Source organism: Bacillus rossius, chromosome 14, assembly GCF_032445375.1.
Source record: "Bacillus rossius redtenbacheri isolate Brsri chromosome 14, Brsri_v3, whole genome shotgun sequence".
NCBI classification, from domain to species: domain Eukaryota; kingdom Metazoa; phylum Arthropoda; class Insecta; order Phasmatodea; family Bacillidae; genus Bacillus; species Bacillus rossius.
The window spans coordinates 6,007,216-6,032,088 of record NC_086341.1 but is presented as its reverse complement, the minus strand read 5'-3'; the positions used below and the strand labels follow the sequence as shown (position 1 = coordinate 6,032,088).

Genomic DNA, 24,873 nt, shown 5'->3' with positions numbered 1-24,873 from the left:
TATTCGTGAACACACTGAGAACAAACCCAGTATCAGCTGATGTCAAATGTTACATGTTTTAACAATACAGGGAATTCAGTGCAATTCTGGTTGCAACTGTCCCGTCATTGTCCGCATAGGTTCTGTGTTTGCCTGTGCTGTTAAAGCATGCAACATTTTACATCAGCTGATACTGACTTGTTCTTCGTTTGTTGTATTCAGTGTTCTTCTTTGTGGTCCATTCCTGAGAATGTTTCTTTGACAATCAGCATAAACTAGCAATGGCATATGTCCAAGATATGATGTTAAATAAATTTGATGTATTTTCTCATCTGAGTGAAGCTGGATTCTCAATGATCCGTCGCATCCGTCCATTATCCATGCGTTTGCCATCCGTCTGTCCGTCAACAAGCCGAGCGATTCACAATAATCTGCCGCCAACTGACTAGAATGCTTAAATTGTTGAGAAAATTTCTCTAGTAAAGGTTTATTAGTTTGGCCATCATGTACGCTAAGAACTTACAAAACATTAAACTAATTTTTGGTTTTTGCACTCTAATATTTACTTATTTTAACATATTTTTGAGTTGCCATATGTTAATTAATTACACTTTTGTGCCTCTGTCAGTTTTTACTTCAAACATCAAACTTTAAAACATGTTCGAATGCAAGTTGAAACGTAATATGAAAGCAGCTAAACAAACTAAAAAATCTTTCAGACTTTGTTTTGGGAGGTTATAATTTCAACCATCCATCTGTCGAAAGTAAACTGAAGAACAGGTGGGATTTTTCAAGCCATATGACTGGCTGGAAGTCACGCGACGGGTGACGGACGAATGCACTGGACCATTATGACTTGTCGTCTATAGTCTCATATTCTAAACGTTTCTCCATCGAGACTTGGAATCAGCAAAAAGGAAACTGTGAGGTGAGGCAGAGCCGTGAGCGACGCAGAGCGTTGTTTCCGCAGGTCTGCCGGGACTGGGCGGGAGGCCAGGAAACCGAGGCGCTCCGGGCACGAACGGACTCCCAGGACGGCCGGGACTCAAGGGCCTGCAAGGAGAGCAGGGACACCCGGGAAGCAGGTGACCACGGCGAAAGGGCTTTGCTCCGGCGTGCCATGGCTCGCCTGGCCACTGCCGGCGTTCTCATTTTGCTCAGAGTTTATCATTACAGTTGGTTTTCACTTCTGTACAGTGTTGTCTGTTTTCTGGCGTGTTAAATTTCATTTCGCAGATACATTATATAGGGCAGCTTATTGCAGCTTGATTGAAATACCGTTGTACAGTCACTACCTCTGTTGTCTAACACAGTCACCAGTACCAAGGTAAAGGGTAAAGGTAGCAACAATAAAAAGGACTTCAGGATGAGAATGTTAGCAAATAATATTCTTCTAATGGCTCACACAACAAAATGTGTTTAAAAATTACCATGAAACAACCAAACTCCAGGTTACCAACAAATTCAAGCAAGTAACAAAAGAATTATGAAAGTGTTGTTTCTCTTTACTCAACAATTTATCCACGTATAAGTGAGACAATAAGGGGCACCTATCTGCAATGCACATTGCACATAGCAACTATAAACATAACTCACAGCATCCACACTCACAATGTCGTATGTTATACAAAAAATGCCTAACCAATCTCTACCTGTGCTACCTTTACCAATACAAGTGGTATTACAAATTTATTTATTTATACCTTCTGTTGTGATGCCTGGAAGAGTCTATGTGTAGTTTTAGTGGAAATCAAAATTAAGAATTAACAATATATAGTACAAACATATATAGAACAATCATTATAGTTACACATGCACCTGACATTACTGGTGCACAAAAATTACAACTTTGCGTTTGCAGACCATATTTTTATTACATTCTCCACTTTAATTTTTTTTGGATATGAGCATGGCGGGAAAAATTTGGAATATAAACCAGCCACAGGAGAGACTACAAAATCTTTCACATAAGAAAAACTTTCACGACTGTGCCTAAATTAATTTGAAATTTCCTGGAAATTTCTTTTGGAAACAGAACCAAACATTTCCCAGTCAATGATAAAAAAGATATTCAAGAAGCTGCCAATCACTAGAACGGCATTGGTTCCAATATCCATAAGATTGTGCAGTCTAACGTACACGAGTCAGTGAACCTGCCAAATTGTCCAGTACTGAGAAACCCTTGATGTGGAATGTCTCCCCACAACTTGGACTGGTATTTATGGCCCCCCCCCCTCCCTCGCTGATGAAGAAGTGGGCTGTAGCGAAGCGTGCGCGGTGTGGCAGGTACAAGGGGCAGACGGGCGACATCGGCCTCCCGGGCATGAACGGCATGCCGGGCCCCAAGGGCATCGCGGGCGAGTCCGGGCTGGACGGGCTCCCGGGAGCCCCGGGATGGCCCGGAGAGAGGGGGGACGTCGGGGAGTTCGGCCTCGCGGGGTTGGCAGGACTGCCGGGCCTCAAGGTACATGTGGTGCAAGCTGTCTTCAGTTCCTTGCATTTTCCATTCAGCTTACAGTATAATGAGCCAAATACTTAATTCCTATGAATAGGTGTGAAAAAGACCTATTTTAGCCTTTCACCTGTCCGAGTCTAGGGTCAACGGAAAAAGCTTATACGTCCGTCGATATATTGAATACACAACGTTAGCCAGTGCTAACATGTAGCGCTAGTGCTCTGGGGTACTTACATTTTGTTTTTCCATACAATTCTGTTTGAACAATTTACATCTACGTGAGGCAGTAATTGTAAACAAAACCGTACGTAAAGTATAGAGTAAACCTTTTAACACGTTAATCCTCACAGATGGGATAAAGTATTGGAATAGTTAGGTTTTTAAAACTTTTTTTTTTTCACTTAGTGAAATTTATAAAGCAAACATTATAAGGAGGAAATGAACTATTTGAGACATTATATATACAGGAAATAAATACATTTTCTTTTAGGAACGTTTGAAGCAGGAATATTATAACAGGGTTCTACTGTCATAGTTAAAAAAATGCAAATCAGTATATTATAATTTATGTTCGTGTATGTTAAGATTTTCTGCTTGCTTGTTTTCCATGAATGCCTGCATGGGGGTTGTTTTGCCTCGACTGAAGCGAAGTGTTCCAGTGAAGTCCCTCCAGCCGCTGACAGTGGTGTGTGTGTGTCGTAGGGACTGAAAGGAGACATCGGAGACGTGGGGCTGGGTCTGGACGGCCAGCCCGGGGATCGCGGCTACCAGGGCACCCCAGGTCAGTTCCGGGGCCGTCTGTCCGTCGCGCGGAGCTAGTCGCGGCGCGGGGCGGAGTCGCGTGACCGAGCGAGGGGGGGTGGTCGTCTTGTTGCAGGCATCCCCGGCGAGCAGGGGCTGATGGGCAAGCCGGGCAGCGACGGGTTCCCGGGACAACGCGGCGACAACGGGCCGTCGGGACGCCCCGGGAGGCCTGGGCCTCCGGGACCCCCGGGGCCGGCGGGACTGTCCGGGAGAGCCGGCATCCCGGGCCCCAAAGGACTGGCAGGTCTGTGCCCTCGCCACGTTCGGCCAACGCATGCCTGCAATCCATACTGTCAAACCTCCATAACACAATCCTTAAGGGATCATCATTTTTGTCACTTTGCAGTAACATTTTTTTGTACTAAAACCAAACTATTACAAAATTTAATCACAATTATTATTTAATTTCTAGATGAAATTCAAATAAAATTAATACGTACTTGCACACAAGTTTATATCATATTAAATGTATTGTTTTTAGTGATTGTAGATTTCCATTTTAGGATGGCTGCACCTGTATCACACTTGAAAGGATTCATAAATTACCTACAAAAATACATACTATGTACTAACATCATTTTGGAACCAAAGCAATGGCACAAATATTATTTTAGTTGAAACTTTGAATTGTTTCTTTACATTATCCTGCGATAACTGCACCAACCATTCTTCACCACATAAGTACAAAAACAGCTTACTTAACACTATAACACCAATGTAATTTCTAGAAACTGTGATAACACTTTGTATTAATGAGAGTTTGGTATTAAAAATGTTTGTATTAATGAGATTCCACTGTATACAGTGACTCGCCAGGAGTAAACATTCTGGTAAGTCAAGAATTTTGGATTTGGTCAGGAAAAGTCAGAGAATTAACTTTAAATTCTGAAAAAGTTAAGGAAATACCCCAGTGAATAGTAATTGTGAGATGCTCTAGTTCGTCTACACCCATATTGAAATTTTTTTTCTTCCAGACGGTGTTTTAGTGCACAGTAATACACATCAAATTATGTATGAAAGGTTCTGTTTTAATTTTCAATTTTGGTATATAATTCTAGGCCAGCTATGGGAAAGGTTAATTATTTCGGAAAATCGCAAAAAAAAAAAAGTCCATTATAAAAAAAATAATCAGGAAAATTTGAAGGTTGGATCATGGAAAAGTCTGGGAAATTTTATTAAATTTGTGTGCACACTATAATTGCGATAAAACCAAGCCAACACCGCGAAGCATGTCAATACAACTAGGGACGGGGCGAATCCAGTTTTTTTCCCAGATCCAAATCCATACCAGAATCCTTATTTCAGATTGTTGAATTTCAAATCCGAACCCGAATATCGAAAGACGTTACGCAAGCTTTGTTTATTTTTGTGAGATGGTTCACAAAATATTAAAATAAATCCACTGTTCGTACAAAACTAATAAATAAGCTATTAAATTACATTTATGATTTCAAAAAACTCTTAAAAAAGTTAGGTCTACATGTACACTTCTATAACCTTCATTAAAATGAAACATGTACCACTGGATCACGCGCACATATGCACACCTGGTGAGCGCTGCTGTGCGAAGTGTTGTGCCACAAGAGCGGTTGTTGCGTGTGCCGCAGGCTTCCCGGGACCGCCGGGGGCCTCCGGGGGAGTCGGCCCCCCGCCGCCCAACCGGGGCTTCTTCTTCACGCGCCACTCGCAGGCGGAGGTGGAGCCCGCCTGCCCGGGCAACACTGTGCCGCTGTGGACCGGCTACTCCCTGCTGCACTTCGTGGGCAACGCCAAGGCCCACGGCCAGGACCTGGGTGCGTGCCCCCTTCCCCCTCCCTCGAGGTCACTGACCGTGCACGTTCCGATACCAACTTCACGAGGGCAGCTACTGGCAATGTGTTTGATCACGTTGGGTACTTGATTTCAGTTAACAGCAACGAGTGTTGACTTTATGTTTTTTAAAGCTATATTTGTGCTTTGTCTGGTCAATACGTGATGTGGACGGTGAAGAAAATGTAAGCATATGATGTTTTTTCATAACATAAAAAAAAAAAGAGTTTGCCGGCCGGAGGTTTTTGTGATTTAAAAAAAAAATTGGTGTTCACGAGGTATCATCCCGGGGAGAAAAGTTATTTTCCCCGAAACTCGGGGGAATGGTCTCAGTGTTCCGGGGGATCCCGTCCGCCTCCGGTGTGAACGGTGCTGTTGTCTTGCGCAGGGGCCCCCGGCAGCTGCCTGCAGAAGTTCAGCACCATGCCGTTCCTGTTCTGCAACCTGAACAGCGTGTGCGACTACGCCAGCCGCAACGACTACAGCTACTGGCTGAGCACGCCCAAGCCCATGCCCATGGCCATGACGCCCATCCCCGCCTACGAGATCAAGGACTACATCTCCAGGTCTCGCGTCCTTACACTTCCCGCTCCGTCCGACACAGCTTTCGGAAGGTTGCATTCACCTTCTCCCGGATTCCCCAGAACATTTTCCTGTAGTTTACCGTACAGTTCTTCACAGAAAAGCACAAATAAAATTTTATCAACGTTTTCATACAGCCTGAACCAAATAAAACATTTTTTTTTTCTTTACCTTCTAATGGCTCATATATGTATGTATAGGGCCAAACAATTTTCATGATCGCAAGAAAAAAAAAGACAGAAAACAGAAAAAAAAAACTATGAAATCTTATGTTCCTTGTTTTTTATCAAATTCACAAGGAAAAAAAAAACATGAAAAAACCTTGAATATTTGTGTTAACTCCTTTGTTAGCCCAACAGAGACAATGCCTACTTGTATCATCTTGCTATGAAAATAATTCTCAATCCATTTTATCACTTCAAACACACCAAGAAATGGCAACAATGCTTAAATAAAAGCCGTACGCACATTATTGAACTTGTATTGTCTGCCATTAATTTGTGTGGTACGAGATTATGTTTCAAATTTTCCCATAAAAATGTTAATGAAACGTTGCCAATTGATAAATTTTTTTCTAGGCTCAGATAATTATGTGGTAAATATAAAGCAACTGAAAAAAATTTCAATGGAACCATTCATATACACAAAGTTGGTGATATTTTGTTGAAAACGTCATATGCTATCTTGCAAACTAGACCACACATCACATACAGATGTGCCTATCCAGATATGGGAGCCTACAATTCACAAGGAAGAGAGCCATGCGTGAACAGTTTTGAAGTTCTTCGAAGTGAAGGCAAGGAATGTAAAAGTGACAGTTTTTTTTTGTTTTTTTTTTATTTTAAATATTTGAGTATTGCGACAGTCATGTGGATTGGCTGCGGAAAAACACGGAGCGTCTCACAAACGAAAAAAAAAAATGCATTTAAAAAATAATTTAACCCCCTGACTGACTCACTCCCTCATCCATACAAATTCCAACCCTCTTACAGAGAAGCTAAAAACTCTAAATTTTCACAGTAGGTAGAAAGTTCTGAAAAGTATAATTTTTTAATTTTAAACCCCTGAAAAAAATTTTAAACAATCAAAAATCTACCAAGCCAGGTAGGTCATCATACTATTGAAATAGAAGAATCGTCATAGCAACACCATTGTTAGAGATTATGGAAGATCGTCTAAATAACATAGCCACGTATAACTGCAATAAACACATTTATTGACGACAAAATGCTATATGATATCTTATTTGTAACAAAACACATGTGATAACACCAGCAAATTTTCACACCATTTTCAACGCTTGTTTTCACGATGGGACCAATGTTTGCTTTTTTGTAAGTTATGGCCATAGACTAAAATAACATAAGACAAAAGAAAAATTTAATAATATAGTTTACGAAAATTATTTTATTACTTGTTGTTTGTCAGAATTCCCAGGTGTTAGACTTTAACTGCATAGCTAAGACTGTTGGTTTCATTATTTTACACTAGGTAGTCATAAAACATTTATTTTTTGCTTATAATAAATTTTTTTTAAACATAACCAAAGTGGTTGATGGGGTATATATGGATATATAGAAGAGTTTATGCTTGTTTGTTTGCATGTTTAGATATATATGCATGTTTTTTTTTATACAAATATACAGTTTTATTCCAAGCTTGATGAAATTTTCTACACTTATTCAAAACAAAACAAAATGTCACTGTCTACATGTGATTTCTAAAAACCATCCCCAAATTCCTTTTCCCACCCAATGGTATTTTTGAGTTCATCTCATTCTATTTGATGACTGCTGATTTGCTGAACAACATTGCAAAATTTCAAGATTTTAAATTTACCTATAGTTCACATTTAAAATGCTATAAAAGTTTAAGTAACTTATGTTAAATGGTACATTAGTTTAAGTTAGTGACATAAAAAATATTAAACTGTGTTTATTGAGACAATAGTACACAAAAATACCACTCCCACCCCCCAGAAAATTAACAATTTTAACATCTTTCACAGAATCAGTTACGAAATAAACGATACACAAAAATTAAAGTTTGAAGTTAAGTAGGTTTCATTGTTAGAAGTTGTATGATCTCTGTTCCTTTGTTGTCACTTTTAAATTTAGGTCAATTTTCATGTAGAAATTAATCATATCTATAATTTATGTCCCAGTGAGATTCATTGTAGCATTCATCAATGAATGGTTACACATAAAAAGTGTAGTTGTAAAAATGGATTTTATTCTTTTACCCATTTTTAATTTTTTTGCCATGCTATTGTGGCACCTACAGAATTTAGCATATTTTAGACAGTTGGAAGTGCATTTATTACTGTCAAATATAACAATGCAATCCACCTTATAAATTAAACAAGTAAATAAATAAATTGTAATAAGTAAGCACTTATAACAAAGGTATTTCGTAGTACAAACGGCTTCAACAGATGGCAGCACTTGTCAAAAACTCTGCCTTTATTACAGCCATTTTTTCCTTCGTTCTACCAGGGAGTTATAACCTGGGGAAGAGGTATTTAGTAGTGGTACATTACTACACCAACAGATGGCAGCACTTGTCAAAAACTCTGCCTTTAATTCAGCCATTTTTTCCTTCGTTCTACCAGGGAGTTATAACCTGGGGAAGAGGTATTTAGTAGTGGTACATTACTACACCAACAGATGGCAGCACTTGTCAAAAACTCTGCCTTTAATTCAGCCATTTTTTCCTTCGTTCTACCAGGGAGTTATAACCTGGGGAAGAGGTATTTAGTAGTGGTACATTACTACACCAACAGATGGCAGCACTTGTCAAAAACTCTGCCTTTAATTCAGCCATTTTTTCCTTCGTTCTACCAGGGAGTTATAACCTGGGGAAGAGGTATTTAGTAGTGGTACATTACTGATCCAATAGATGGCAGCACTTGTCAAAAAAACTTCCTTTAATTCAGCCATTTTTTCCATCGTTCTACCAGGGAGTTATAACCTGGGGAAGAGGTATTTAGTAGTGGTACATTACTACACCAACAGATGGCAGCACTTGTCAAAAACTCTGCCTTTAATTCAGCCATTTTTTCCTTCGTTCTACCAGGGAGTTATAACCTGGGGAAGAGGTATTTAGTAGTGGTACATTACTGATCCAATAGATGGCAGCACTTGTCAAAAAAACTTCCTTTAATTCAGCCATTTTTTCCATCGTTCTACCAGGGTGTTATAACCTGGGGAAGAGGTATTTAGTAGTGGTACATTACTGCACCAGCAGATGGCAGCACTTGTCAAAAACTTGGTCTTTATTACAGCCATTTCATTCTCATTCTACCAGGGAGTCAGAATCATGGGAGAGGTGTTATCTAAGTGCTCAACAGACTGCCTAAATTAGCATCTGACCTGGAAGTTATAAATGTAGACGAGGTGGTTTATTAGCATTAAATTACTCATTTTATTAATTCAAACACTTGCTTCTATAAATGGCTTTTATTGCTAGTCTTTCTATTCATTCTACCATGCAGTCATAAGCTGACAAGAGGTTTGCCAATTAATTTACTATAAAACACGTTACCTGTCACACAGAAATGCGATGCCAGCCAGTTTTTCATGTAAATCAACCAGGCAATATAGGTTTATTGCGTCTTTAAGTCTGGACTCAATTTGACTGACGTGCCTCCTGGATTTAAGGATGAGGACCTGGATTCTTACCCGGGCACCAAGAAGGTTCAGCTCCGAGACTGTCGTTGGACGAGCTCAGACTCCGCTGGTAGTCTCGACAACTCTCCCCTCCTGCGCACACTCGCTGCCACGACCTTCTGCGAGGTCAGAGTGTTTACCGCGCTTGGCGGACCACTTAGTTGGCCCCGACTGCCAATCCTTGGTCTTATTGCAGGCAGCCACGACTGGGTAGCGATGGACATGATGCATAGCTTGTGTAATTATTGTGTATTACTAGAGACCTGCAAAATTCGCGGTTTCGATGGCCTTCAGGATAGACCGCACGTACCCCTGTACACTCGGGCAAATAACGCAAGTTCATCGGCTGCCGACCTGTAAGTCGTCTCAGCTGGTTCGTCTGCGATTCGATCCTTCTTTGGTCGTGGGTTTATAACTGGTAAGAGATTCGTCCAGATGAACAGTTAAGCCAACAGCAAAATTATCCAAGAGGTATATATGTGTTCGAATTCCAGCCTATCACCGAACGAATCCGCGAATTTTGCAGGTCTCTGTGTATTACTTGTGTGGTTTGCCCTCCTCAGAGTTATTATAAATGATAAATTTTACATTTCATTATTACAAATTAAGATTTTTAAATTTGCCGTGCACCTCTGCTTGTCAGTTAGCTGGAGCTGTGTGTGCACAGGTGCGCGGTGTGTGAGGCTCCGACCAGCGTGATCACCGTGCACAGCCAGACCGACGAGATCCCCGAGTGCCCCACGGACTGGGAGACGCTCTGGTCCGGGTACAGCTTCATCATGGTGAGTGGCCGCTACGCCGTCATCCAGCATCACTACCCAGCAACTGCTCTCTCTCTCGCCGTTCAGGAGAAGTGTCCGTGCAGTTGAATGAAATTGCAGTGTACCTGAAAAAACCCTTGTCTCGAGTCCTTTAATGATGAAAATACATCATGTCCATAAAAGAAAGCCCCAGTTATAAATTTTAATGGTATCGACTGTAAGCGCTGTAGTGTGTTTGTTCAAGGTCACAATTAAAACTCATGTGTGAGCCAAATTTTTTAGCATATAACGCGAAACAGCTTATATGACACGAGGTCAGCTCTCAGAATACTGCGGAGATATATTTGGCGGTGGAAAATGTTTGTAAAACAAAGTGAAAGACATGACTCACCTAAATTTCAATAACCAAAAGTTGTAATGTAGCTGCCGTTGAGAACTTTATTTTTAAGCTGGTTTGTGTTGGTTCCCCCACCCTGAGAATGATCTGGCCTTTGATATAAAAAAAAATGCATTTATTTAAGTTATATTGTGAAGTATACATGGTTCTTGCATGGCATTAGAAGACATTGTGAATAACATGTAAGAAGAGCGTCTCTGATCACTGGTATAAGTTGTTTCCGACTGTCTGCAAACGCCATGTGGCGCGGGTGCGTTGCAGCACACGGACGCAGGGGCGGAGGGCAGCGGCCAGTCGCTGGTGTCCCCGGGGTCGTGCTTGGAGGAGTTCCGCGCCACGCCCTTCATCGAGTGCCACGGCCTGGGCCGCTGCAACTACTACACCAGCGCCTTCTCCTACTGGCTGGCCACCATCGCCGACGGAGAGATGTTCCGCCGGCCGCGCCAGCAGACGCTCAAGGCCCAGCAGACGTCGCGCGTCAGCCGCTGCAGCGTGTGCATGCGGCGCAAGCGCGTGACGCTGGGCGCGGCGCCCGTGCGGCGCCGGCCCGCGTACGACCGCCGTCGCAACGGCTAGCGCCCCCGAACAGCAGGCCATTTTGATACAGGGATTAACTTATTTTTTGTACAAAGTGAAAATGCTGCAAAATTTCCCGAACGAGACTTCGCTCACAGTCTTCGAAAATTATAAAAAAAAAAATTGTTAATTTTTTTAAGGTAACTGTGAAATACTTTTCATTACATTAGACGGCACAAATGTTTCAATTGTATAGACATTTCCCTTCTTCGGTGAATACAGGAATATAATTTCTTGATTCATGAAGAGCTGCTGAAACAACTTTCGAAGCATTTTGCAAATCTTACAGCGATGCAGCTGTAGTGTCACCAATTGCTGTCAGTCAGTGTTGTGTGTCAGACATGAACAATTTTGAATTCCTGTACCAATCACAACTTTTATATATGAAGTGTTACATTTTGTATGTGTGTGTTTATAAAAGTACACATGTCAGGTGGTATATTTTTAAGCTATCTCAATTGCTGTTTTTTTTTGTTGCAATTTCTACAAAAAAAATTGGAAAGCTTATGCATAACAAAAAAAAGTATAGTATTCCTTATCACTAAAAGGTTTTTTTATTAATTTTCAAAAGAAAATGTTTGTATAAACGAAACTAACCTATGCTGTAATTATGTTACATTGAAATGTGTTTGTTACACACTGAATAAAACATGGTGCTACTTTAGTTGGCCAAAGTGCAATATTAAATGCACATTTGAGCATTAGAGAAATGTCATATTTTGTTATCTCTTTACTTTTTATCATATTTCCACTGCCAAGACACTGCCATCATATCTCATTATTTGTACTCATGTCTCACTCCATTTCATGCTACAAAGTAAAACACTTATGTAACAACACTAGAGTAAAGTGTAATTCTTTTAATCACTTCATTTACATTGTGTCAATTACTTACTACAGATCATTTTTTTTTGTCCTGATATAATTTTTGCATTAAATTTTATGTGTGTAATAAAATTGTACTTTTAATAGCTGTAAAAAAAATTTGTAAATTTTTAGCTAAAATAAAACAAATCATTAAACGTTTCTAATTACTAAATTACTAGATGATTGACTTAAAATGTAAACATGTACAATATGTGTTTAAAAAGTAATATTTGCTCATCTATAAAAAAGATTTCATTCAAAACATCTTATACATTTAACTGAACAAAAAAAAAATTTTTAAGGATAAAAGTTTTTATGTATTGTTACATTGCAAGGGTCAAAAATAAAATAATATACAAGAAATTAAAAATATTAACTATAGTTTGTAAACATTCAACCCTTTAAATGTTTGTTTTACAAACTAAGTTTCCAAAATCAATACATACACATAAATTTAACATTTGAGGAAAAAGACACAAAAAAAATTATTGGGGAAACTAAAGTAAATTAAAAAATTCCACACTGATTACCTCTCAAGTTTGTTAGGTTGATTTTTTCTTCATACCTATGATGTTATTATTCCCCAAAATATTGTACTTTTAACATGTACGTAATATACAAATGAAATACAATATGTATTGATTCTGGAAACTTAGTTTGTTAAACAAACATTTAAAGAGTTAAATGTTTCCAAACTATAATTAATATTTTTAATTTCTTGTATATTATTTTATTTTAACCCTTCAGTCCTAGATTCGATTTGAAGGGTGTATTCGAGGTACTGGGATTCAAATTCAAGATTTGGATTCGAGATAATTGGGATTTGATCCATCACTAGTTTTAGTCCTTTTCACTCTCCTAAAAGTGAAATATGAAAACAGAACTACTCATTCGCCTTAGCGCATTCTTAAATCTTTACGTAAACAGACACCACTCACATATCTTTAGTAAATTTTAAAATTTGTGTTGTTTTTTTTTTGTTTTTTTTTTTTTTTATGAAACTCTGCACACCGTATGTGTGCCAAGGTATGCAGAGCCCTTAAGACAGCCTCCGACTGAATACCCCCCAAATTTAAGACAATTTGGAATACACGTCACCTTCTAATTAAAATACAACTTTGAACATTATACCTTTTAAAATAACAAATATTAAAAATTGTATGATGTAAAAACTGAAAGCATGAAAGATATGAAAGATGATGTCAATCCCCATTTGAGAGTCCTTGAATTAATTGTTATTAATGTATTAAGACATCAATGAAACATTTTTATATTCTTTACATGTTCTACCCTTTCTTTCTGTAGGCCAACACGTGCTTAAAAAAGGACTTCTGTGCAAGAAAAAGTCTTCACACAAAGTTTAGTTTCAGTTTCTACCTTAATCATTACATGTAAGATGGTTGCAGGAATTTACTAATACAGCTTTTAAAAGTTATAAATTTATTAAAAAATTTAAACATTTTTAACATTTATATAACATAATAACATACATTATCTAATAAAATAAAGATCACAAACATACCTAGTAGTTTCCAACAGTGCCAACACCACAGCAACAAATAATATTAAAATAAATTATGATAGTTTACATCACAACATGGAATATTTAATCAATGTTGAACAATTATCTGCTTGGCATTTAGCAGCCCATTTTATGGGGATGCAAAATAAATATGACTATCACATTCTAACAGTATTAAACTGTTACATACTTAAATTAGTTGCAAACCTTGATTGTAAATGTTTTTAATGTACCAATCTCTTAACTGTGATATTTTGTATTCAATTTCTAGCCCACGTCATGTTCCAACTAGCTTAACTCTTACGTAACTTAAGTGAGTTCAACAAAATTTCATGCATATTTTTCAAACTTCAGGCATTTTCTTAACATCGGAGTGTACAAATACCAAAATACGAACTATCAGAACCCCGCCTCCTTACATTGCCACATTATTTTTGGGGCAATTTTAATAATGAATGCATTTAGGTTGAAAACAAATATATATATATATGTTTATTATATTTATATCTCATGTAAATACATTACATTATTTTAAAAAAAAGCAGTTTCTTAATTTTTACAAATTTATGGTTAGAAGAAATCTTAAAGAGTTAATGGGTAATTGTGGGAACTAATGTATTTGATTTTAGATACAAAACAATTTTTAATCACAATCAAACTTTGTTTACGTGACTTGCCTTGCACATCCGGCAAGAGACAATCCAATCACAAGCTTGCTCACTACGTAGCTAGCAGAAGGTAGGTACGCCACCGAATCCCAAACCAACTGGGGCACAGCCTCAGGAATTGGTAAATGGCATCTCCTGTACGTGAGGGAAATACTGCGATCCGAACCCTTCACGTTCACCAATTTTTTGCACGTGAATAATTTATAAACATAAAAATGCCATAAAAACAAAAAACAAAACTCTGTACAGCAAAACATGGGTTCAGTCCAGAAGGCATGTTAAGAAACCTTTATCATGGATACATGAGCAGCATCCAAATCAAAATAACAAGTACATTAAGGGTTTTATAAGACTTCCACTGTATGAAAACTTCACTGGAACAGAAAATCCCTGTTAATAATTTTCTCAAGGAACAAAAATTTAAACTTAACAACAGAGAAATATTATAACTGCAACACCAGTGCTAATTTTTTTTTAATTTGTTATGCAGGAAATTTTGTTGTGTGCGGTTCTCTTAAAGAGTTTAACTGTACATGAATTCTTACAATTCAATAAACTTATATTCAAAAATGAGCAAGCAAGATCACAGGAAATTTCACAAAATAATATAACTCTGCAATGAACAGTTAGGTATGCACAAAGAATTTTTTCGATACATAAGGTCACGTCGTCAGTACCATCAGCTAGTTATTGGTGATGCACAGTGATAAGTAAAAAAAAAAATTTTTTGTATCAATTCCTACACTTACTGAGCTCTTCAACGCAAATTCTGTGACAGTCATTTGCTGCTGTTGCAAGTGGCCTGAGTTCACGGGAACGCCTCGTCTCAACACACTAGTAGAGACAAGATTCTATGGTTTTACTTTTGGTCCAATTTTATTTTTATAACTGAGGATTTTCGTGTTATTGTATTTATTTCTACAAAAGCTTTTTTTTTTTTTGTTAATACTTACTCCACCAAAACAGTGGTAATATTCATATGCTGCATTTTTATGATTAAAATAATCTGTAATAAATTGGTCAAAAACAAATACATTCAAAACAATAAAAATACATTAGCAAGCATTTATGGTAATTCAATGAAAAATGTACTAAAAAAAAATTTTAATAATTTTTCGATCCATGCCCTTTGATAGAATTTATTGTCCAGAAAAGACATTCCTTTAGTTTCGAATATAAAAAAATACTTTTTATTTTATGATTTTCATTAAGTTTTGGTTAAATTCTACTTAATTCCATGATATAATGTGCATTTTGATGCTATATGGTATATGGTGTATTAACTTGCATTTCGCTGTTATAAAGTGTTTTAGCATGCTATTCGGTTGTATGGAAATTCACCATATAATCTAGGCACCGATATGGCGAGCGGTCTTTTCGCCAGTGATGCGCTTCTATGTATGACACAAAGTGGTGACCCTAAAATATTGCGGTATCATACTAAGGAAAAAGGTCCTTGCACTTTCTTATCCTACATTCAAAAACTGCATACCAAATTTTTTGTACTTGAATACGCAAGACACATCAATTTTAGTCTTTATTGCTGTCTCAATAATTACATGTGTAAAAAAAATAATATCATATGAAAGTGCAATAAAATCCTGTTTGTAAACAGATACTTTTAATAAATCTTTAACAGTTTTTACATGCTTTATATTAGCTTCACTTGTATGTTTGTAACCGACTCCTTTGGGTTCGATTTTGACCCACTTTAAACGGCCAGATTTCATTCAAACTTTGTAGATTTATCGAGGACCGATGACAATACACTAATTTGATAATATTATTCCATTAATCAATTTGCAAAATAAGATTTTTGTCAATTTATATAATTGGTAAAATGAAGCAAAGACGTATTTGTAAAGAAAACAATTTCGCTCATGTGCGAACTTTTTTTCTTTCAGTTTGTCTTTGGCACGATATAAACAAGCTATTAAATATTGTGACATTTAATTAAATGAAAAGTGAGAGTGGGTTATGATTATTGTGAACAATATTCTTTCTTGAAGAGAATATTATCTATATTTGTAAAAATATGAAGGAAAAAACCTGAAATAAGGGCTTTAAATGTTGTTTCTTTCGTTAAATAGAGAAACACAATTACGTCTTTGTTTCATTTTAGTAATTAACCAAGAGTGAAACATTATTATAAAACAACATTTTATGCAAATATTTCACGAAACATGGAAAAATTGAAGTTTGATTTTGCTGTGAAACCAACAGCAGATGGGAAATCAAACACCATATGCATAACCTCAATAGCTACACCTGATGGGCAGGTTTTTGATATTCCACTCGAACACCAACCTGCAAATCTACACCAAGCAGTTACAAATACTCCAAACTATGCCAAGGTCAGTAACTCATTACATAAAAGACATCAAAAACGGAAAATATGGATAAGTTTGAAGATGATATATCAAAAACATATTTGGATAGAGAGCAAAACTTACAGTTTAAGGATTTTTACCTGGAATAAATTGAGGAAATAATTTTTAAAATAAGCTTAAAACAATAATGAATGAAAAATACTAGTATTATTGTGAAAAAAGCGTGGGGTGCTTTGTATCATATTTATCGTAAATCGAGCGCCCGATGGTAGAGCAGCCGACATGTCATCGGAAGGCTCTGGGTTCGAATCCCAGTCCGGGCTATTCAAATTTTTCTCACATATTCTTTACACTCTCATTGAGAAGGTCCTTTCCTCATCCTTTCTCAATCCTTATCCTTCCCAAAATTCCTGTTACGTAAATGTGGAACGCTTCATGTAATAATTAATCCGTAACTCCCATCCTTTCCTGCTTCACAGCAGTAATTTCGTACAGTATGTAAGACTGGGCGATATCACTTGTTCGTCAATAACCTTATACCATTAAGTCTCACTGTATATGTTGATAACGTTAAAATTTTTGAATGGCTTCTAAAATCGAGATTTGACTATCAATACAGCTGTACACATTAATAATTTTAAAATAATTACAGTTAGGTACTTATAGTTATCACGGAATTAATAGTAGATTAGAAAAAAAAACAGTTAAAAAAATTAAAAAAACATGTTTTTATAAATAAACAAAACTAAAAAGTAAAAAATAAATAAGAGTTTAAAAAAACTAAAAAAAACACGCTTTTACAGAAAATCAAACTAAAAAATAGAAAATAAATTTTAATTAATTTAATTTAAATATAGTGTAAAATAAAATAAAAATGTATTTTATTTAAAAACAGCGTGGGGTGCTTTTTTAAATATTATTATCAAAATGATAATCCTTCTACTCATATCTGTCAGTAAAATAATTATAACTATTGACACCATGCACCCCACAGTTTTTTTTAAATAAAATACATTTTTTTTTATTTTACACTATAATTAAATTAAATTTATTAAAATTTATTTTCTATTTTTTAGTTGGATTTTCTATAAAAGCGTGTTTTTTATTTTTTTTAAACTCTTATTTATTTAAATGAGATGTTAACATCCAGAGCTCAGCATATTGTTTGACGACTGGCTACTTTAATGAGTTAGCTACGTTTGAAATAAACTATGCACAAGCAAAACAAAAAAAAATGATATATATAATATATATCGTAAATTTTATATTATGACGTTTGGAAATGTCACGCTAAACTGAGCATTTCTTCAACAACACAGTAACTAAAACACTAAAAAATTTTGTCTAAATTTTGTTGAACAAAGGATTTTGTGTAACAGGAAAATACAATAACACAACACCACAGTCCAGAGAACATACGAATAATTACTACCGTGATAACATACGTGACTAGTAAACATATAAACATAGCACAACATGATATGACGCACACCAGAAAATTATACCTAGTTCTGTAATTAACGGTCAATATAAAATACGGTTACCTTTATAAAAGGTTGAATGTATTCCAATAAAAATATATGTATGTATATTTTTTTTTTTAAATAATAGATTACATTTTTCGAAGGACTAACTGGTAGGACATCTCGGGGCGGGGACTACTTGGCGAAGCCCGGCTTCAAGTCCTCCTTGCCCCGGAACTGAAGGTGGCTGTCCATGATCTGGAACAGCTCCGTGGGCTGCGGTATCCGCCCCGTCTCCAGCTTCGACCACACGGGCATATCTGCAAGCCACACGCCTCCCTGGGTCCCCTGGCTCCACGCCACCACACGGCAGCTCAGTAGCGGATCCAGAAGGGGGGAGGGGGGGGCTAAGGGGCTCGAGCCCCCTCCGAAAGCATCTGGGGCCACTATTGTTTTAGTGTTTGCCTTGATAAAGCCTAGCCTCAGCTGGGTCAAGCCCCTCCCCGAAACCAAAATCCTGGATCCGCCACTGCTGTAGCTGTAGCCGTGCCGGAACACTGGCGCTGCGCGTTGACGTTCGCAGTTACATGTCTGTTGGCACCCTTGTTTCGAAGGAAGAAAAAAAATCCTTCAATTCTTTACCATTCTGGTGTTTTTTAAGACGTACCTACGTAGCCCTACAATATTTTTATTTCCCAACTATTCCTTGAAGGCGAAAGAAAAAGCGTTTTATATTGCTGGCACTGATAAGAGTTGAATTTATTTCATTCATAGATAGGAATTCAAAAAAAAAACACGTTCAAGCTGCAAAGCCACTCTAAACGTCATTGTCACAAACTGGGAGACAAGTTTTTACATCAATGTGGCCTCGTGTCTGTTACGTCCAATAAAATAGAATCTGGAAGGACAACGAAGCTGAAAAGTTGTTGGCTTGTTTTAAGTTAATTCGAGCATCGAGTGCACCCATCAGTGGGTTTAACATTAGATTTGTTCACATAGCTTGAAAAGTCCATTGGTAAAAAGTTCAAAAAATGACAAGAGTACATTATTGATATTTCCCGCTTGTAAATTTTTTTTTTCCTTTTGTTCAATAAAGAATGTTATAACAAGGTTCTACTGTATACAGTAGTTATGAAAACATCAGCAAATTACAAAATCTTGTACAGAAATAACTAGGTCCAAGAATATTTAAATTAGTATATTTTATCTGTAGTGTGCAGCACAACATGAGTTTGCATATAAATAAAGTACTTCGTACATATCGCTCGTCAGTATTCCCCGTGACAGGCTCACTCATCGCGAATGCAGCGCCCGTGTGCCCCAAACGCTTGGCAACACTGCACACTTACATCTAGGCAACAGTGGAACCTGCACTGGCGTCGAACTGTTGTTTCCTTGTCCACTTGTCGAGTGCGGTAATTAACCTAAATGAACGGAAAACTAAACTTCCCGAGATTTGTAGCGGCCTGCATTACCATATCCCTCTGACAGACAACAGTTTCACAACTGAATGTGTGAAACTGCAAAGTTTCAACCAAATCTTACTGCGGTGGTCAATAACGAAAACATACAGGTAAAATAATGTGGCCAGCTTTTACCTATTACCTGTTCAATAAGACATTAAGTCCAGCAACAGAACATATACTTGTATGTTAGTTAAGTCTGGCATCCTAAGGGTTAGTACCCAAGAGAAACAAAAGATATTAAATATTAAAACGTTGTTCCAAACCATGTCTCGTTTGCAGCGTGTATTTTAATTGACATTTATTCTCTCTTTCCAATGTACTATTTATGCCATTAGCACCATCCTTGTTTTGGTGTGCAGATACATGACATGGAGCGCAACATTTTTAGAAACAACTTTATAATGCACCACAAGCATTGTATTTTGTACAGGAAATTTCAGAATGAGAATTTCATAAATACATTTCCATTTAGTGTTTCATCCAGAGCATCATCCGACAAGATTCCAATTTTACTTCTAAGGAGACATAATTGAAAAATTCCATTTTGGTTTCAACCACTTTTTGTCATTAAATTTTTTAATATCATTTAATACAAATATGTTGGTTTTTTTTGGGGAAAGTACATAATATGATAGAATGCCTTGTTATTACTATTAACCGACTGCTACAAATAGTTTCTCCAGTGAAATAGTGATTAGTACTTAGAAATTTTTTTTTTGGTTCAGAATGATTGCAACTGTAATAATACTGTCAGTATACACTATTTTATGGTCTCAGAAAAGTCAACAAATAATAACATTTTTAAAAAAATGTGTGCATGGAGTCCACAAAAGGCAAAAGTGAAACTTCTAGCTTATTATATCATTAGTAGAGACATGCAAAATTCGCAGATTCATTTGGCGATAGGCTAGCATCGAAACAACCACACCTTCGTACCGCTTCTGCGATTGGCCCACATTTTATCCAGGGAACTGTGAGCCAACGGGAGAAACTAAACCAAGAAAGCGCCGAATCACGGACAGCCTAGTCGAGACGTCTCACGCGTCAGCGGCCAAATGAACAGGTGTCATTTCCGCGAGTATTTAAAGGACTGTGGAGTCTATCCTAGAGGTAAATCAATTAATCCGCGAATTTTGCAGGTCTCTAATTATTAGGTACAGGAAATATAATTCTCTTTGGCTGATATTGCATACCAAAAAATACATATACAAAAGTGCGAGTGAGCAAGTACGCTATGGCATTTCAACCTCTGCCCTGTCGCTACCTCCTTAGGGATCATCCATTAATCACTTGAGGCTCGAAAGGGGGGTGGGGGGGGGGGGGTCGGAAAAAATCACGAAATATCACAAGGGGGGAGGGGGGTGTAGAGAGATATCACGTGTATTTATTTTTTCGCGCGATTTCTACTAAACCGAAAAGCGACGCATGACCTTGACTCGCCATAGCCAGGCAACAATATCCCCGCCCGGCTCGGCTTGCCAGTCGCCAGCAAGACTGTGATTTTGGCGCCGAATATACATGCTGCGCTTAATTTTCCAGAATTAAATTAGATTATACCTATATTTAAAGATAGTATTCTGAAATTTTTAAAAAATATTTTGTACCAAAAAAAATACACGTGATTTATTGGGAAGGCGGGAGGGGAGGGGGGGAGGTAGTCTAAAACCTCACCACAAATCACTAGGGGGGAGGGGGGTTAAACATTTGCTAAAAAAATCATTACGTGATTAATGGACGACCCCTTAGCACCCTCAGCAAAAATGTTTCACTCCAAATATTGTCTGAACTAGTAGCAGTTGACTGACCGTTGAAGGAGATCTCGAAGGCGCCCGTGGTGACGAGGTTGCCCTCCAGCAGGTTGCAGAGGAAGAAGGTCATCATGCAGGCGTAGATCTTGTTCTCCGCCAGCCACGGCCACCACGACTGCACGTTCAGGCCGGCGCGCTGGAAGACGTTCACCCCGCACAGGATGCACGCGATGAACGCCATCTTGAACACGCCCTGCAAGCACGCACGCACATCCGCGTTCATCTCTCCACGGGGGGCCAGGGTCGGCTTCACAGGCCACAACGGTTCACAAGTGGGTTTCATCAAAAATAAATAAATTTTTAAAAAATTTTTTAACCCTTTGTTTTATAGTGGTATTTCTACGATACCACTTTATACATATGTTACTATTTGCAATGTTCCAGTGTTATCGCCGAAATACCTCGCGTGAGTAAGCCTTGTGCTGCTATCTGGTGATCCTAACAAGAACAAGCAACATTGGCTGTTTTTAATTTTTCCTTAAAAAGTTACACAATAGATTCTAATTTATTTTTAATATATTTCTGTGTGCCTCAAAGGGTTTATTTAATTTTATTTATTTATAAATTGTGACATGCACACCAACACTCTGAAAAGAGATTACAGGGGTGTGCATGGTATGAAAAAAAAAACACAATACACAAGTGACACCACAGACAAAAGACACAAAACAAAAAAAAATTAATAAATTCAAATATTACAGAAAATTAGTGAATTTAGAATAATAGTAATTTTAGAATGCCAACAAACAAAAGATACACAGTTAATTGAGTTGACTGCAAGTGCTACTAAAATAATTTACTAATTGGTTAAGCTTGTTACTATTAGGTCTAATATATTATAATTGCTTATTAATCTAAAAATAATCTCATTTTTTTCTCTTGATTGTACCTGAAGTAGACATAAGTACTAATTTCAATCTAATACCAAATTTTGGTCATTAATGTTTGTGATTTACAGGAACAAAAAATTATACACTAATCAAGATCTTATCATTTAAATTATCTGAATACGCTGTAATTCATGTCCAGCTAAATAACCCTCTAATATTTAAAAAAAAAAAATGGTTAAATCCTATTCTGTGGGAACTCCCGAACAGTACTGTAAATCCCCATTCTGTGGGAAACACCCAATCTACGGACAATCCTCCTCCTCCTGTGGGGAAATACCTACTCTTTCTGTGGTCAAGTCCCAGTCAGATGTTCAGATTTGCTGGACTTCAGTTCTTTTGATGTTATAACCTTTCTGTTTCAACATGAGTGGCAGAAAGCAGAATGTTGTATGACTTTAATGTGAACATGGTGAAAACAAAGATAACTATCGTAATAAAAAAAAACACATTGGTTCAAACAAAAAAAAACATTGTTTGATTATTTTTTTTATATATAAGAAAACTGTTTTTTTCCAACCCTGGTTTCTTTTGCCACATGGACGATTGAATGCAGCCCCAGGGAAAAAAATTATAATTTTTTTTTATAATGTTTCGGAGTTTATCTCTTGATCCTGATGACATGATCCTGTATATACTGATCCTGTGTTACATGATCCTTGCTGTTTAATTTAGTACGTAAAAAGATCCTGGCCAGACAAAAACTCAATATCACAAATCAAACAAATTATGTCATGCCCTGTTGAATTTTTTTTTAAATTCATATTAAATTTATGGACATAATTCCTTGTTATATTACAAGTGTTTGTTTGGCCAGGGTCATTTGCCATACTAAAAACAGCATCATATACCATCAATGTATACAGGATGAAGGAATAAACTTGGATTCATAATATGGAAATTTTACCAAAAAATTAGGTATCTCCAAAAATGTGAAAACTCTCGCATCAAAACAGGTAAATTTCAGAAAGTTGGTAAAACTGTACCTAAATATAACTATCTGCCAGTAAAATTTTTATTCTGCTTTGATCAGTAGTTCCACAACATTAATTTACTGTCACATAGTACAAGAAATATTAGCAGTTTTTTTTTCTGTACTGAACAAAGTATCAGGTGTTTTGCGGCTACGTGTACATTGTGCTAAATGTTTAAAGCACGTATAAAAAATGTTGCGTCACTCACCACCAACTTTGCCAGGTAAGTGTTGTATCCCGGAGGGTTGTAGTTCTCTCCTTCAACAATCACCTCCGGGTACTTCTGGTTGATGATGGTGGTGTATTCCTGGAATGCTTTCTGGTAGCCACATGAGTAGCTGAATGTGAAAAAAAAAAAAAAATCACATACTTTATTAACTGCAAAGTAAATCTACGACACACAGCTAACATGCCAAGGTCACTACCTTCTTTTAAATTTACGCACATACAGACACTCCAAAGATATCGCCACGAATAATTAGGCACAAATGAAAGCGTACACATATTCACTTAATTGCTTTTCAAACAATGCCTGAGAAATTGCAGTTTTGTTTAAGAATGTTAAATATTTAACTGAATTTAACAAGAATATATTATTGTCTCTTAATTTGGTGTTAGAATTACACAACTGATAAAATGCTTAGCATTTCATAAAACAAATACAAACAAAAAATGTGTAGAGTTGTTGCTTCTGGGAAATTAGGCAAATAATATCTCAAGTGAAAAGTTTTGATAACCTTTCACTTAAGTTGTTGTTATTAAACTTATTTCCCAGAAGTGGTGATTTATGTAAGTGGAATGTTTGATAAGTTAGGTTAGCAACTAAATCAGGTCAAATTGCTGATAAAATATTTTTATTACAGTAAAAGTGTTTTTTTTTATGACTGGTTCTTGAAAACTTGCTACTTATGAATTACTTTCAAATAAAAGATAATTGATGTTGCATCTATTATAAACATGTAAATAAGTTATTGATATATATAATTAAATTAAAAAAAAATTTTTTTATCTTTAACTTCATCGCCCTCACCACAATTAACTTTTAAAGAATAAAGTTAAGATTGAAAACCCTTCTTTGAAAGCTAGGCATGCAACAATATTACATCATTATTATACACTCAAAAATACAGTATTGGGTAAATGTTTTAAATTTCCTTTCAACTTTTATCTAGTTTCCTTATAGGTTATTCTTTTTTTTTTAGTTTTTACATGCAATTCATTACAATCATTAAAATAACCAAAAAGATGCTACTCACCAATATCGAAACTTTATGGTTGGTCCCAAAAATTTACCTAAACCAACTTTAGTTTCAGGTATCTCTTTGGTACTAGTGTCTGCATCACTCGGAAATAAGTCTTTCAGTGTCAAAAAAGAAAACACGAAAAATATCACTAGGTACACTATTTTACTCGTATCTGCCATTTCAAAATGAGTTCGTAAATTCTAGTTACTTAAAAAGTTTTGCAGCAAGAGTAACAACCAGTCTTAATGTTTCCTCATTGTAAAAGATTAGTATTATTTAATAAACATGCTGAACACGCAAACAATTGAAAAGTGATTACAAACAGGATGACAAAATGCAACAAAAATAATCTCCCTCGAGCAGTTCAAATAAAATACTTCAGTAAAATTTTCCTATTTATATAGCAAAATTAATTCCACTTATAATTATTAATATATTGTACACAACTGGGAAATACCTTAATTTTTTATACTTAGGCTCTGAATCCACCAACAACTTCAAACGAAAAAATTTGTGTTAGTACTAAAGTACGCCATGTAACTGACTGCTATCTTTATTTGACAAAGATAACCCTCCCACAGGAAAGGGAGTCGTGAACCTTTCGGCTTATGTG

At 36.7% G+C, this 24,873-nt stretch overlaps 2 protein-coding genes across 2 annotated transcripts in view; one reads left to right on the top strand and one right to left on the bottom strand.

The window, feature by feature from the left end:
* The window catches only part of LOC134539088 (collagen alpha-1(IV) chain-like), a 192,764-nt gene extending 180,694 nt beyond the window's left edge, over positions 1–12,070 (top strand). The window contains exons 27-34 of the mRNA XM_063380819.1: positions 950–1,064; positions 2,266–2,443; positions 3,137–3,215; positions 3,312–3,482; positions 4,846–5,031; positions 5,436–5,613; positions 9,965–10,079; positions 10,717–12,070. Of these exons, the coding sequence (XP_063236889.1) occupies positions 950–1,064; positions 2,266–2,443; positions 3,137–3,215; positions 3,312–3,482; positions 4,846–5,031; positions 5,436–5,613; positions 9,965–10,079; positions 10,717–11,031 (1,337 nt within the window). The 3' untranslated portion in view covers positions 11,032–12,070. The remainder of the gene's footprint in view (positions 1–949; positions 1,065–2,265; positions 2,444–3,136; positions 3,216–3,311; positions 3,483–4,845; positions 5,032–5,435; positions 5,614–9,964; positions 10,080–10,716) is intronic.
* A 2,892-nt stretch (positions 12,071–14,962) lies between these two features.
* On the bottom strand, positions 14,963–24,577 carry LOC134539081 (thioredoxin reductase-like selenoprotein T homolog CG3887). Its single transcript, XM_063380810.1, has 4 exons — positions 24,273–24,577; positions 23,225–23,354; positions 21,153–21,348; positions 14,963–18,201 (listed from the first exon to the last, which is right to left on the bottom strand). Exons 1-4 carry the CDS (start codon positions 24,437–24,439, stop codon positions 18,077–18,079), a joined length of 618 nt encoding a protein of 205 aa, XP_063236880.1. The 5' UTR covers positions 24,440–24,577; the 3' UTR covers positions 14,963–18,076.
* Positions 24,578–24,873: the final 296 nt, after the last annotated feature.